This window comes from Lynx canadensis, chromosome C2 (genome assembly GCF_007474595.2).
Source record: "Lynx canadensis isolate LIC74 chromosome C2, mLynCan4.pri.v2, whole genome shotgun sequence".
Lineage (NCBI taxonomy): Eukaryota > Metazoa > Chordata > Mammalia > Carnivora > Felidae > Lynx > Lynx canadensis.
This window is the reverse complement of record NC_044311.2, coordinates 90,848,515-90,865,133: the sequence shown is the minus strand read 5'-3', so window position 1 is coordinate 90,865,133 and position 16,619 is coordinate 90,848,515. Positions and strand designations below refer to the sequence as shown.

Genomic DNA, 16,619 nt, shown 5'->3' with positions numbered 1-16,619 from the left:
TATGAATGCTTCAGCCCTACTGTCCATGACCCAAACAGTCACTCTTTGGCCATTCTTGATGCAGACTGTGGCACAGTCCACCCTCAAGAGGACAGAACCAAGAAAGAGGTCGAGTTAGGCCCTGGAAATAGACTTGGAGCTGTTCAGTCAAGAAACTTTGGGGTTCCAGGTACCTAGTGGGTGGCTTAGAAGTGAAGTATGAAGGCTTATAATTGATACATTCTCTTGACCTTATAGACTACTTATCTTGTAGAGATGAGAACACATAGAAGCAGACCAGAGTGGGGCCCTCTCAAACCAGAGGTTCAGGGCAGGGCCTCTTTTGCCCATATCCAAAGACAGTACCATATGAGATAGGAAGCATGCTTCTTTCAAGAGGAAGAATACTGTCACAGCACTCAGACAAGAAAAAGAAATAAAAGGCATCCAGATTGGTAAGGAAGAAATATTAGATTCACTATTTGCAGATGACATGATACTATATATAGAAAACCCTACAGACTCCACTAAAAAACCATTAGAACTAATAAATGAATTCAGTAAGGTTGCAGGATACAAAATCAATATACAGAAATTCATTGCATTTCTATATACTAATAATGAAGTAGCAGAAAGAGAAATCAAGAAAACAATACCATTTACAATTATACCAAAAAGAATAAAATACCTAGGAATAAACAACCTAGGTGGTGAAAAACCTATACTTTGAAAACTATAAAACATTGGTGAAAGAAATTAAAGACAACACAAATGGAAAGATATTCCATGCTCATGGATTGTAAGAGCAAACATTGTTAAAATATCCATACTATCCAAAGCAATCTACACATTTAACGCAATCCCTACCAAAATACCAATAGCATTTTTCACAGAACTAGAATAAATAATCCTAAACTTATATGGAATGACAAAAGATCCTGAATAGTCAAAGCAATCTTGGAAAAATACAAAACTGGAGGTATCACAATCCCAGATTTCAAGATATACTACAAAAGCTGTAATAATCAAAACAGTATGGTAGTGACACAAGAATAGACACACAGATCAATGGACAGAATGAGTTCAGAAATAAACCCACAACTATATGGTCAATTAATCTTCAACAAAGGAGGCAAGAATATACAATGGGAAAAAGTCTCTTCAACAAATGGTGGTTGGAAAACTGGATAACTACGTGCAAAATAATAAAACCAAACCACTTTCTTACACCATACACAAAAATAAACTCAAAATGGATTACAGATGTGAATATGAGGCCTGAGACCATAAAAATCCTAGAAGAGCACAGGCAGTACTTTCTCTGGCATTAGCCATAGCAACATTTTCTAGATATGTCTCCTCAGGCAAGGGAAATAAAAGCAAAAATAAACTATTGGGCTATATCAAAATAAAGCTTCTAAGGAGCTAAGATGGTGGGGCATAGTAGGGGGGCCCTACACTCCTCTCATCCCTAGAGCACAATTAGATAACTATCAAATCATTTTGAATCCCATAAAATCGACCTGAATACTGACAGAGCAACCTACACAACTAGAGGGAGAGAAAAGGCCACATTAGGGAAGGTAGATAGTATGGAGACATGGTTTAGGGGAAAAACAAAATAAAAAGCTTCTGCACAGCAAAGGTAACAAGACTAAAAGGCAACCTACAAAATGAGGAAAGATATTTGCAAATGACATACCTGATAAAGACTCAGTATCCAAAATATATAAACCAACACCCAAAAAACAAATAATCAAATTGAAAAATGGGAAAAAGACATGAACAGACATTTCTCCAAAGAAGACATTCAGATGGCCAACAGACACATGAAAAGATGCTCAACATCACTCATCAGGGAAATGAAAATCAAAACCACCATGAGATATCACCTCACATCTGTTAGAGTAGCTAAAATAAAAAAACACAAGAAACAATAAACTGGAATTTAAAAACTTCTTTAAAAATTAAAACACACACACACACACACACACACACACACACACACACGAAACAACAAATGTTGGCAAGTATGTGGGGAAAAAGTTACCCTCATGCCCTGTTGGTGGTAATGCAAACTGGTGCACCCACTGTGGAAGACAGTATGGAGATTCCTCAAAAAATTAAAAATAGAATTACCATATGATCCAGTAATTCCACTATTCCCAAAGAATACAAAAACACTAATTTGAAAAGATATATGCACCCCTATGTTTATTGCAGCATTATTTACAGTAGCCAAATTATGAAAGCAGCCCATTGATAGATGAATCAATAAAGAAGATACGGTATAGATATACCCAATGGAATATTATTCATCCCCCCCCCAAATAATAAAATCTTGCCATTTGCAACAACATGAATGGAGCTAGAGGATATAACGCTAAGTGAAATAAGCCAGGGAGAGAAAGACAAATACCATATGATTTCGCGGATATGTGGAATTTAAGAAACAAAACAAAGAAAAAAAAAAGAAACCAAGAAATATACTCTTAACTATAGAGAACAAACATTGTTACCAGAGGGGAGGTGGGTGGGGTTGGTGAAATAGGTGAAGGGGATTTAAAAAAAGAGGAAGAATGCTGGTTACAGTAAGAGGAGGAAGAAGTGTTCTGTGTAAGGATATGAGGGTGAGGAAATTTTGGAAGCATAGGGAAATACAGATTTCAGAATAGGCAAGAGATAAATGGTGAGATTAGCTGGCCTTTACATTACAGAACTCTGAAGTCAAATTTGGGCAAAGTCACAGTGGATTCAGCCTTGATAAGAGCTTTTCTCTCTGCATAAAGTATTCTTCCATCTCTGCTCCTGATTTGCTGCATCCCTCTTTCACCTACCTCTTACAAATACTTCAGGTTTCATCTTGAGTTTCACTTTCTTTAGAAGGCCTTCCTCCCAACCCCTGATTAATTTATTCCTCTCCCTCTTAAATTTTTCCAAAGAATCTGTAATTCCTCTTTTATTATACTCAATCATATAGCTGCATTTCTGATTATTCAGGCTGCCAGCTGCCTGAAGATATTTGCCTTGTCTGGCATCATGTCCCCAGTATCCAGAAAAATGAAACACATCTGATGATCAAGAAATATTTGGTGAATTAATCATTTGGCCTCATGATGCTTGAATGGCATTGCTTGATATGGCTGAATCCAAATATGATATCAGTAGAATATCAGCCTTTTGATGTCCTTCCACTTCGAATAATGTCATTTTACATATAACTTTTCAAAGCCAGTTACTCAGACAAAGGTGATTTATTTTGATATCTAAAACACTATATAAGATTATCTGGAAAATGCAAAAGCATCCTGCTATTACACTATCCATTTTAGAAACTAAAAAGGCTTGGATTGTATGCTAGAAAAATCCCTTCATTACATGTAAAACATTTTTGCTGTTACCTATAGTAAAAGAGGTGAAAGGACAACTTGAAGGAGAGGGAATGGTCCTGAGAGTGTTTTAGTTGGGATCTATTCACCTCAATCCCAAGAGATGAAGACAAAGATGAAAGAACTAAGATGTGAGGATGTGGTGGGTTCCTTGAATAACACAATCAGTCCACATGGACAACCCATTTGACATATTCAAGCCACTCTGACTTACTGATGGTCATTATTTGGATAGTTCTTCCAAAGTAAGGACATGCCAGTTGTCAAAATGATGTGGAGGTTAATCAACAGAGGTTAATCAACAGAGCTACCACTTGAGAATCTTTCCCAAGGCTGCTGTGAAGATAGCATCATTGGTCCTGCTGAGTCCTTCTGTGGTTGTACATGATCCTGGGTGCAAGTCCACAAATATCGAGGCATAGCCTGTGTGCCACTAAAAATAACAAAGGTTTCAGGGTTGGAGACATTGTCAACCACGCTGTCATGGCTATCTATGTCTCCAGGACTCAACGGTGGGGGGAAAATATTTAAATGATGACCCTGACAGAAGGAGCCTGTGAGTACTTCAGCTTCAAACACATAGATCAGTTCATCTGTGGCAGATGTATTCTTGACTTGGTATGCTAGGTTTTTCAGATTCTTGGTGAAGTATATACCAACTCCATATTTTGGGTCTGATAAAAGAAAAAAAAAAGATCATTATGATCTGTTGAATCATATTGCCTATTTGGGTACTAACATGTATACTCTCTCTAGTCCTATTACATTTTCTAGTAGCCACATAAAAAGGTAAAAAGAAACAGGTAAAACTAATGTAATTATTTTTATTTAATCTGTTATATTCAGTATGGTATCATTTCAACATGTAATCAATATAAAAATTATTAAGGAGATATTTTATATTCTTTTCTTTGGTAGTGGTCTTTAAAATCAGTATATATTGGGGTGCCTAGGTGGCTCAGTTGGTTAAGCATCTGACTTCGGCTCAGGTCTTGATCTCATGGTTCATGAGTTTGAGCCCCAAGTCAGGCTCTGTGCTGACAGTTCAGAGCCTGGAGCCTGGAGCTTGCTTCATATTCTTTCTGTGCCTCCCTCTCTCTCTACCCCTACACACCCCCAACTCAAAAAAAAAAAACATTAAAAAAATTAAAAATAAATAAATAAATAAAATGAAGTGAAATTAATTTACACTTAGAGCATGTCTCAATTCAGATTAACCACATTTTAAGTGCACCATAGCCACATGTGGCTAGTGGCAACCATTTGGACAATGCAGCTCTAGGGCTTAAAAAAATGACTAAGACATGATCCCTGGTCTCAACAATTCACAAAGGGAACTCCCCATATGTAAACACAATTTTATGTGGAGAGCAAATATTTTGAGATAAAAATCAAAGATTTATTTCCTGGGAGTTTCTTCTTGCTCTTGATTCCTCCACCCATTGAGTTCTTCCTACTTATTACTCAGGGAAAAAAGGATAGAGCTTAGAATAAGGTCAGTTGTGTGTGTTTGTGTTTGTGTGTGTGTGTATGTGTGTGTGTGTGTGTATAATTATATCCTATGTAATTAATTTTAATCAAAGCAGAGACTGTGGTCTTGAAAGTTAGGTTTTATGAGAGAGAAAAGGGTTTTTTGAACCAAAAATCTAAAAACCTAAAGAATTCAGGGCGCCTGGGTGGCTCAGTCAGTTAAGCATCCGACTCTGTTTTGGCTCAGGTCATGATTTCATGGTTTCGGGAGTTTGAGCCCCGCATCAGGCTCTGTGCTAGCAGTGTGGAGCCCGGTTGGATTTTCTCTTTTTCCCTCTCTCTCTGCCCCTCCCTCACTCATGCTCTCTCTGTCTCTCTCAAAATAAATAAACTTTAAAAATAAATAAAAATTAATAAAAACCTAAAGAATTCATAGCATGGTGTTTATGCCATATGTAACAGAGGAGAGAAGGATGAAAGATATTCTCAGAATAATTTTCTCACTTCAAAATAAATAAAAATTCTTCATTTCACCTGGTAGGAAGAGAAGAACCAGAGAGGACATGACTAGAACTCTTGGGGATTCTGAGAAGGGGCTCACTTCACTGCTCCATTCCCTCAAAAGAGCCCTGGGAGTCGAGATGGGGCAGAACAACAAGAATCTCGGAAAAACAGGGAGGGGGACTTCTAAAGTAGAAGGAACCATTGCCTGACTCTACTGGGTACAACCCCCTCCTCCAGTCTGGCATCTAAGTGAAAAGTAGCAATGGCTGGGGAAGATGTCCAGAACAGCTGAGGACTGCTATATAAGACCTTGCACTTCAGCTTGGAGGATGTGCACACTCAAAAATTTCCTGTGCTCTAGGACAGGCACAGACACTGGCTTGGAAAGGAATTCCCTCAGCATGAAAAACAGAGTGCCCTGTGGAGACACTAAGAGCAAAGGGCACCATGAATTTAAGTACTGGAGGGTGCTAATGACTGATGCCCAGGATGGCTTATCTAGCAGAGGACATTGGGAGGCAGAGAACAGATAGATGCAGACCATGCACCAAACCACCTTCCTCACAAATGCCTGTCCCATAATCTAAAGCACTCTCAGAAGAGAAGAAGGGGAACACCTTGCAGGAACTGAGTTTAAACCCCAAAGGGACTAAGAAAACTCTGAAAATGACTGAGTTCATCTTGAACCATCAAGAGTTTTCCTCATCTGCAGACATAGGAGCATGAGATGTAGGTAAAGTTCCATTTTACAGCAATAAAGAAGACAAGACCCACACCCAGGTTTTGTGGAACTGTAAATTTTGATACTTACTGGAGTTACAGATGTGGTAACAAAGGAATACCAGAAGTGCAGGAGGACAGAAGAGGAAGCAAATTCCTGGGCCTGCAGGAGTTAGGGAAGGTGTCAACCAGGACATGCCATTTGAGCTATGTCTGGAAGAAAGAATGGGACTTTGCGGGCTAAAAAAGGATGAGAGAGGAAGGCATTCCACATGCAAAGGCATAAAGGCAATCTCCAGCACATTTAGGAAACTCTTAAGCAGTTCATGGCTGAAGTGTTGAGGAACATAGTGACAAGGTGGGTGAATAATGTGGGGCTAGGGCCTTACGTGCTTTGCTAAGGGGTTTGGGGTTTTACCTTGTAGGCGACTAGAAAAATAGATATTAAATAAGCATGTATTTTGATGAGCTCTGGTACTTGTTTAAAAAACATTGCTATTGGTTTCCCCTTCTAGAAAAAATCTTTTAAACCTTAAACAATGGAGATTGATTATGAAAACACTTAGGCACGCTCATCAAAATGGAGATATCATTTCTTTAAAAGTTTGGTCTTTATGCTCTTGGAGATGGCTTTATAGCCTTTACAGTCTGACTCAGAACAAAACAGAAGTTCACCTAAATTAAAAACTCATCAAGAAGAAGGAGATGAGTTGGATTTTACATCTGATAGTTTTGAGGATGAATCTTCTTCTGAAGAAATCAAGGCTATCGCGCCTGAGGAAGACACTTCACCAGAATGGCCTCTACCGCCACTCACAAATGATAACTTGGAGGCCACTGCCCCTCCTTACAATAAAGTATACCCCCCTCCTTTACCTGAAAAATTACCACTCATGTTAAATGAAACACTGCCTATCCAGTCACTTCCAATCCTTTTTCTAATGACCAGCCTCATTCCGACTCGAGTATGAGGACCTTCACTTAACTGCACTTTGTTTGCAGGCTCATCTTTTGCAACTCCGGCCATACTCCCTGCAACACGCGTATTTTTTTAGGATGATAATTCTGGTAGCAGAGTAAAGGGTAGGTTGGATAGGGTTGGTTTTGAGGCAAGCAAAGGACCTGATGATTGTCCAGGCCCAGGGGAAGAACAACAAAGGCAGTAGGAATAGAAAGGTGAGACTGGGCTGCAAAGGTCACCGAGAGAGAACCAGTAGGGCTGTGTGACTGCCTGGACATAAGAATGAGAGGAAGGAAGGAGTGGAAGATGGTAGAGTTTCCAGCTTAGGAGACCCAGTAGATAGATGGAGATGGTATTAGTCAGGTTAGGGAGTACTGGGAGGGAGGGGGGAAGCATATTTCTCAGGGTAAAGTATGGCCAAGAAAAGAGTTCAGTCTGAGGTGGCTCTGGAACATCTTGGCAGAAATGTTCAAAAGACAGTCAGAAATATGGACCTGCGGGTCAGGGGAGAGGTAGGGGGTCAGAGTTACAAATTCATAACTCATCCATAGAGGTAGGAGTTTGAAGCCATAGGAATGGGTGCAATCACCCAGGGTGACACTGTAGGGTTACAAAAGAGAAGGATTCCTTTTGAACTCCAGAAAACATGAACATTTAAAGAATGGGTAACAGATGGACTCACTAGATTATAAATTTTAAGGGTAGGAACTCTGTGTGTTCTGTTTACTGTGGTATTCCTCTCACCTAGCACAGGGCCTGACTTATAGAACGTGTTCAAGAAACACTTGTGGAATGAATGAATGAACCCAATAAAAAAAATTGCAAGCATGTATTCTCCTTCTTGCTACATTCAGCCAAGCCCTACAAGCAAGAGATGAACTGGCTGGAATACAAGGCAATATAGAAAATATATACATACAACTTCATTAATAGAAGCCCCTGTGCCTATAGGTGGCCATCTGAATTGACCAAGAGTCCCATAATTTGGAACCTTGCAGGGTAAAAAAGACTTTGTAGTCCAAATGAAAACTAGGTTAGGGGCACCTGGATGGCTTAGTCAGTTAAGCATCTCACTCTTGATTTAGGCTCAGGTCATGACCTCACGGTTCGTGAGATCAAGCCCCACATCAGACTCTGTGCTAACAATGCAGAGCCTGCTTGGGATTCTCTTTCTCCCTCTCTCTTTGCCCCTTCCTCTGCCCATGCTCGCTCTCTCTCTCTGTCTCAGAATATACATTCAAAAAAAAAAAACAAAAACAAAAACAAAAAAAAACGAGGTTTAAAAAAGAGTTGCAAAACAACTTCGGGGTAATAAAATATCTCCTGTGTTTCTCAAGCACCTTTGGTCAAGCATGCTCCCCACAGACATGTTGGTACAGTCACATTATGGGCATAATGACTCTAATCATCTGAAATGCCTCAGGCAGTGGGTGTTAAGCTAAGACCTAGGGACATGGACAGAGCACAGAGGCCAGTAGGTAAAAGACCAGAATCTTAAGGCTTAAAGACTAGATGGAGACAAGACCTTTAGCTGGGTTATAAAGACACAAACTTGACCAGAAGCAAACAGGTTTCCTGCCTGCTGAGGTTTTAAAGGAACTGTACTGCTGAAGAAACTGCAAGCCTGGCTACAGTAGCCTGAGAGCATTCTAGTCCCTGAGGCAATCCACGGACCCCTGATAGGCAGAGGGCCTAAAAATGACCAAGGGTGGCAATACATAAGGAAGATTCTTCCCAGAGTGGAAAACAAGGGTCTTACCACTCCCAGAATAGAGAATACTCTCTATGCCTATCCAGCAGCATGATTAGTGGTATGGACCAGTGACTTTCCTCCTACCGTTTAGAAATGGGAGGGGTTTTATTTTTAAGTTTATTTATTTTGTTAGAGAGAGAGGCAAAGAGAGAGGAGAGAGAGAATCCCAAGCAGGCTCCACACTGTCAGTGCAGAGCCTGATGCGGGGATCGAACTCACGATGTGAGATCATGACCTGAGCTGAAATCAAGAGTTAATGCTTAACTGACTGGGTCACCCAGACACCCCTAAAAATTGGAGTTTTTATTGCAATTTTCCTGCTCCTTCTCCTCTCATTATATAACAAGTGGGTTAGGGCAATTACTTTGCTTTTAAGCTTTAAGAGAGGACTTTCTGGATTTGAAGCTGATGATGAGACAAGATGAGATTTGGAGGCTGTCTTCCTTGGGAGGTGATGTATGTGTCTTTTAGGGAAAAAGACATGTACAGATGTCAGGCAGGCAATTAGCAGTGTCTGCCACAGGACTGAAAAGAAGGCACTACTGGATTTGAAAAATAGGACAGTGATGGTCTTAGAATAGTTTAGGTAAGGGTAGGGAGGGGGAGTGCAGAGAAGGCCAGTTACAATGGGTTTAGGAGCAAATGGATGTTGTGAATTTTTAAGACTTTGCCAATATCACTTTTCTAGTTATAATCAAAGACTTCTTGGTGGGGATTCATTTGTGAGTTTTTACCCCCAGGAATTTTCCATGTTCAATTTTTACTCCAGGTATTGCTTATGTTCTCTCTGGGGCAAAGAGAAGATGATTTCTAGACCCTTTGCTTTCTAGAAATCAAGAGTTGGAGTTAGCTTCACAGCAAGGGTCATGCTATATATTTTGAAAGATAAAGATCAAGAACATAGTCAATAGATCAGGCAAAATCAAGCCTCATCATTAGGTATCCATCACGATCATCACTAAACTTCTTAGGCTCCTTTGGAGACAGACATCTGAAGGGGATAAAACAGCAGTTAAGTATGCAATATTTTCGCACAACTGAAAAGAGACATGAGAGCTACACATAGAAGCCCCATAGCTGAAAAGGATCTTAAGATGTTATTTACTTCCCCTGCCAGATATCTAATTCATTCACTAGCAGCCTACAGGAAATGAAGAGGATGGAAGAGAAAAGAGCAACTTTATGAAGTTCAGGAAAGCGCTCTTTTGATTAAGGGATGAGGTTTGGTAATGTTGATAATAATTTTGTGGAAATAAGCCAAAAAAAAAAAAAAAGAGAGAGAGAGAGAGAAGACCTTCAGGGTGCTCTCTGCAGATAAAACACATGACCACAGAAAAGAGAAAAACAGTGAACTGTAGTCTCACCGTTCACTTTCGTCAACATTAAACCCATCAGCAATAAAAAATATGAAGGAAAAATAAAAAATATGACCCTTTCCAAATGACTTTACCACAAAATCCCAATTACAAGCGATCCCCTCACCACAGCAACAAATACTATTAGTGGTGAGTCATCTGCTGATGTCTGCTTACCAGTTCCCACATATAGAGCCCCCCAGTGATGAGGGGCTAATACCTACCACAGGGCATCGAGTACATTCTTTGAAAGCCAACTCTGCATACTGCTTCACAGAACTGGTAAGGAACTTGCTGAAACAACCTGTGGCTCACGGGATCCCTATGTGTTCTTTCTTCCACCATTTTCTTCTTTCTTTGGAAGACAGCCATGAGAAACACATTGTCAATTTCCTCCACCTATGACCCAAGGATATGAAAAACTGAAAACACTGAAAAAAAAGGGTGAGAACCCGTATTTCAAGTGCCTGATACTCCACTTCAACGATAATGGTTCTTACGTGCATATTACTTTGCAAGCAATTTACTTTTTATATAAAGTTTTTAAAGAGTCTCTCCGAGCCCCAACCCTCTCCTACTTTGACTTCTGTCTCTTCAAAACTCCCTGTCCCTTCTTTGATAAATCCATTTAATAAAAATTCACTGAGCACTCACTATGTGCCAAGAAGTGGTAACAAATTGGTCAACAGTGTATACACATTCTTGGCCTTCTTAAGAGCCCACAGTTTAATGAGAAGTAAAAATAGGTAAACAATTATAATTGCTATAATTGCTATAAGAAATGCTATTCCATTTCTTTCACTTTGCTTCAAGATAGGCAGATAACTTTCCCCCAAATCTTCATCGGTGCTTCTGTATATCCTGACATCATTTCTACCTCCTGGTGCCCATCCCTGCCCCACTTTCAGTCTTAATCCCAGGGTTCCAGGTCAATGAGCAGCTGGCTTAGAGTCATCAGCAGGTGAATTCTTCTTTTGGTTATAGACCCACGACAGGTCAAACCCTTCCCTTAATTAAGTATACCTTTATAACCTGGAAACCACAGCTTTCAAACTGTTTCTTCTGATTCTGAATTTCCTCAGTTGAAAGCTTTAGGCATTTCAGAAATGTATTCCTTTTCATTTCATCCTGGTTTTTTGGTTGCCAATTAGTCCATTGTCCTAAAAACGAGTAACACAAAACTTGGTCTCAATACTCTGTGAGATGAAAAAGGTTTGTAAAGAAATGCAATGAAACAAATTATAGATGTTTAAAGGAATAGATTAGCCAGTTTACACTGTATGCCTTACATGTTTAGGCATGCAAGGAGAGTATCATATAATGAGAAGTCATAGGATAAGAGAGGGGGCTAATAAATTTGTCCTCACATGATTTGGATTATGAGGCTGAGGGGGTGAGAGAAAAAAGAGCATTAGTATATACTTCCCCCATCAATGTTGTAATGATGATATAGAATTGTGTTGCCAATAGGTAATGTTTATATTTCTAGCCAGGATGCTCATCAACAAAAAGATACAGGCATAACAAAACATTAAGGAATGATGAAAAACAGTATGACATTTACATAAAACTTCAAGATTCTCAAAAAGATTTCATATCTCAACCTCATTTGAGCATTTTAACACCACCACTGAAATAATTATAATTAACACACTTTTACAACGAAGGAAATTGAAACTCAGAGAAGTTAAGTGACTTGTCCGATATCACATAGCTAATAGGTACATACCCAGGAGTATAAACCTGGCTTTCATCAGTGCTTTCTGTAAGTGGCAAGGCAGAATATTTGGTACATGTATCACTCATATGCCACCCAACCACAAAGAGCAAAATTTGGAGATTCAGAGTCTATGGTGTCCTGTCTTTCCTCCCTTCCTTCCTTTTTTCCTTTTTTTCTTCCTTTGTTCCTTCTCCCTTAACTTTCCTTCGTTCCTTCCTTTTTAAATTCAAGGGACAACCTGTTATTGCCCAGCAACTCCTTACTGGACAAAATACACAGGTGGACAAATGGACCCCACCACCACTACCAAAAAGACTTCTTTTCTTTCAGTTTATTTTCAGTTTGACGTAAACCCAAGTATACAAAAATGACAAAATTCCCAGCACATTATTTAATTGAGTGGTCTCAATTTAACCACAAAAAAGCAGATAATAAATCCTAAGAAAGTCACTAGAGGGGCCAAGTTGTAAATCTGGAAAGCAGGAAGGACAAAATTTCATAGCAGAGAAACTCCAAACCCAGGAAATTTCTAAGGAAGAGACTGTAAATTAAATCTCAAGAGCAATAGCTGACATTAATAAAGTATAGTAATAGAATTCAGTTCACTTGAGTTCAGCAACTCATTTACTGAGCTCCTATTATATGCCTGGCCCTGGGTTGGGCACCGAAGAAGCACTCACCAGGAAGGATTTAAAAAGCAGCATAAAATAGGAAATCCCTAACTTCTATTATTTAAATTTTATTGTTCTGACGGATAGTTGATGTTTCTTGTAGTAATAACTCATTGAAAATGTATTCATTTTGTTAATGAAGGTCTTAATCTGATCAAGAGAGGGTGAGTCTGTAGGAAACTCTGAAACACTGCTGTGGAATACTATGCTTAGTCATCACCTATCAAAAATGCCACCTTGCACCAGAACATGGGACTCACATGACTAAATTGCCAACTGCTGGGAGAGTGGATCAACCTTATGAATGCAGTTAGTTTAAAGTAATGCCACAAGTTTTATAGGCCAGTGTTTTTTTTGCGTCTTGTTCTCTTGGAAAGTATCAGAGTCAATTTAAATATCCACAGTCATTACAATTCAAACTAAGTAGAAATTAAAATCTTTGGTCTTATCCTTGTGTATTATTTTTGTGCATGTTCTTTGACACTGGTTTTTCTGGGGAATGTGGATAAAACACTTACTGTATACTCCCACTCACTTTGACCACATCTGCCTGAATTATTTTTACAAACACAAGTGAAAATAAGGTGCCCTTTAAAATTTCACATATGAATTTTTGTACCAACCCATCAACATCACAGTGATCTTTCTACAATACAAGTCTGACCTTATCTTTGCTTAAAATCCTTCAAGGCTCCCCATTTGTTCAAGAAAAACTCTGAACTCTTCCATGTGATTTATAAAGTCTTTCATAATCTAGACCCTGCTATGGTCTGATTGCTTGAAAAGTTTCTTTACCTTACTAATTTCTACTTACTTTTTTTTTTTTTTTTTTTTTTTTTTGAGAGAGAGAGAAAGAGAGAGAAAGACAGCAAGCAGAGAAGGGGCAGAGGGAGAAGAGAGAAAAATCTCAAGCACACTCCACGTCTAGTGCAGAGCCCAAAGCAGGGCTTGAACTCACGACCATGAGATCTTGGCCTGAGCCAAAATCAAGAGCAGCACACTCAATTGACTAAGACACCCAGGAACCTCTCTACTTATTCTTCATTCTCCATTTATGACACCTTCTCTGAGAAGCCTTCCCTTGACCTCCCAAGTCTGGGCTAAGTGCCTAAATTGGTATCCTGAGACCAATTTCAAAGTCTCTGTGTGTAGGAGGGTTTCCCATATGTACAACCAAGCAATTCTGCTATTGTCTATCCAAAGATAGCATCAGATTCCACAGGTTAGGGGTTCAGTCCTACAAGACTGCTCTTCAACACACACATACTTCAGACACCAGTCAAAAGCCAGGTTGTCACCTGTGCTTCTGACTGACTAGCTACAAACTAGAGATTCCAATGACCTTCTCTGTGGATTTCAGGCACTATTTGCAAGTCCAGGTTGTTACCTGTACTTTTGACCAGCTGGTCAAAACATCTCCTCCTCAGGTTCAATTAATTTGCTAGAGCAGCTCAGAGGAACATTTTACGTACTAGATTACTGGTTTATTATACAGGGATATTATTCAGGAACAGCCAGACAGAAAAGATGCATAAGGCAAGGAAGGAATGGGGACAGGGTGCAGAGTTTCCATGCTCTCTCCTAGCAAGCCACTCTCCCTACATGCAACTTATATGCACTAAAACTCTCCACGTGCTCGCTGACCTGGCAGTTCTCTGAACCTGTCCTTCTGGGTTTTTACTGAGGTCCATACATAGTCGTGGCTGATTAAATCATTGGTCAATGGCAACTGATTCAACCTCCAGCCCCCTCCCTGGAGGTTGGGTGGGGGAACACTGAAAGTTCCAATCCTCCAACCACAGAGTTTGGTGTCCTAGTGACCAGTCCCCGTTCTTAGGGGCTTTCCAGAGTCACCTCTTTAACATAACAAAAGACATCTTTATCACTCTCAACACTTAGGAAATCCAAGGGCTTTGAGAGTTGTAAGCCAGAAATGTTGACAAAGACCAAATGTACATGACCATATATTTTGGTCATCTGAATGACCAAACATATCTTATAAATCGCAATATCACAGTGCCTCTCCAAGGTGCTCCCAGAGCACATTCACCCTCCTCTTTCATAACTAACCTGCTTGCTTCTCAGTATCCTTACTTGGATTTTGAGTGGAAACAACATCCATCTTATCACTGTATCCCCAGCACCCATCACAATGCTTGGCACATACCATAGACACAATATACATTAATCAAATAAATAAATGAAATAAGTCTCTGTTTCTCAAGGTGGCATTTTCAGTGGTATAATTTCTTAGCTCTAGGGCTATGTTAAAAGGATATCTCTGAACCCAAATTCCCAGTCATCATGATGAATTTTGCCCTGCTGCATGGGAGATACTTGAGTGTACTTCACAGTAAGAATGAATAATTTACTTTGGTGAGAGAGCTCAAAGTAATTTTAGGGTTCCTAATGCTGCTAGCAACAAATACATAAATGCAATAGAACTCAAAGAAATTAATTAATCAAGTGTAATGTGTCTGTCTAAATTTAAACATTCCATTTGTAGAATTAAGGATGCACTTTTTTCTCCAGAGCCTGGGCTTATGTTATCCTAGGGTTTTAACTGCTAGGCATTTAACTGCTTCTTAGGCAATCCATTTCATCATAAGTAAATCCAATCACTCACGTATGTGTGTGTGTGTGTGTGTGTGTGTTGATTTTCTAATTAACCTTGCTGGTAGAAAGAGAGCCAAAAAACAGTTATAAAAGTTTATGGCTTAACACAGAACCAGCATGGTTTGTTCTCTCTCCCATGCTATATCTTACCCACATATATACATGTGCACTCACACCCATAAGAAGGAACAGTTGGGAGAGCCGACTTTTCAACTCAGTTGGAAGTTACTCACCTGACAAGCTCCAAAGGGCTAGCTCCTTTTTTCTTGCCATTTCCTCTTGAACTTCACACAGCATATGTTCAATGTTCATAACCACCTCAACGAGGCTAGCCTGGGCTCCTTTAATCTCTAAAATTACCTTTTCCAGACTGATAATCTCTGAGATAGAGACCCTTAAATTATTCTGAAGCTGAGTCAAAATGTCATGTTCCCTTTTTCCAAGGTAGAGTATATGATAATTCTCAATGATGTGGTGGTCCTGGAGGGTCAGTATCCTTCGGATCCACGCTTGGGCCTCCTTCATCTTTTCCATGTTGCGTCCCATCAGGCTGATGGCAGGAGATTTACTTTTGAGCCCATTTTCTCTTTTCTCCTCTCTGGTCAACTGGGGGACTGAAAAGACTATCATGAACAACCACAGAAGGCAGGTGGGCCTTAAACCGGAGCAGAACAAATCACCAATGCCAATATTTGCCCCGAGGATATCGTGACCACTGCCAGCAGCAGCAACTTCAATTAAGTGCCTAGCTCTGAGAGCTGTGTTGGATACAAAGGAAATCTAAATGTGTGGTTTACAGTCTCCTTGAGAACGGTGGTGCCTGTAAGGGGTTGGCTCTCTCATGTCTTGCTGCTGCTCTGTTGCATTTGTCAATTCACAGGTGAGTTCACCTTGATATCACCCTGGATGTTAACCAACTATTATAGACATACATGCAGTTTGGATTCCATATCACCGCAATAAAATGAATACTGCAATAAAGTGAGTCGAATGAATTTTTTGGTTTCCCAGTGCAGAAAAAAGTTATGTTTACACTATACTTTAGTGTATTAAGTGTGCATTATGTCTATAAATTATGTCTGTAAATACCTTAATTAAAAAATACTTTGTTGCTAAAAAATGCTAACCATCATCTGAGCTTCCAGTGAGTCATAATCACTGATCACAGATGACCATAACAAACATAATAATAGTGAAAAAGTTTGAAATACTGTGGGAATCACCAAAATGTCATATAGAGACACAAAGTGAGCAAATGCTGTTGGAAAAATGGCACGAACTGACTTGCCCGATGCAGGGTTACCACAAATCTTCAATTTGTAAAAAAAAAAAAAAAAAAAAAAAAAGCAGTATCTGTGAAGCTCAATAAAATGAGGTAAGCCTTTATTTCCTGCTGACTGGGAGTTTCCTTAATCTCTTGCTACTACCGAGTTTGAAATCAAACATCTCTGAAAGCCATAGAACTTAAAGAGTGAAAATTC

At 39.5% G+C, this 16,619-nt stretch overlaps 1 protein-coding gene across 3 annotated transcripts in view; it reads right to left on the bottom strand.

Annotated features, from left to right (window-relative positions):
- Positions 1 to 2,618: 2,618 nt before the first annotated feature.
- Positions 2,619 to 16,619, bottom strand: part of PARP9 (poly(ADP-ribose) polymerase family member 9) — a 36,241-nt gene continuing 22,240 nt past the window's right edge. For all 3 annotated transcript variants that reach the window (XM_030330393.1, XM_030330394.2, XM_030330395.1), the window contains 4 exons: positions 15,372 to 15,752; positions 11,155 to 11,291; positions 10,356 to 10,530; positions 2,619 to 4,042 (listed from right to left, as the gene is read on the bottom strand). In XM_030330393.1, coding sequence (XP_030186253.1) covers positions 3,663 to 4,042; positions 10,356 to 10,530; positions 11,155 to 11,291; positions 15,372 to 15,752 — 1,073 coding nt within the window. In that variant the 3' untranslated portion in view covers positions 2,619 to 3,662. The remainder of the gene's footprint in view (positions 4,043 to 10,355; positions 10,531 to 11,154; positions 11,292 to 15,371; positions 15,753 to 16,619) is intronic.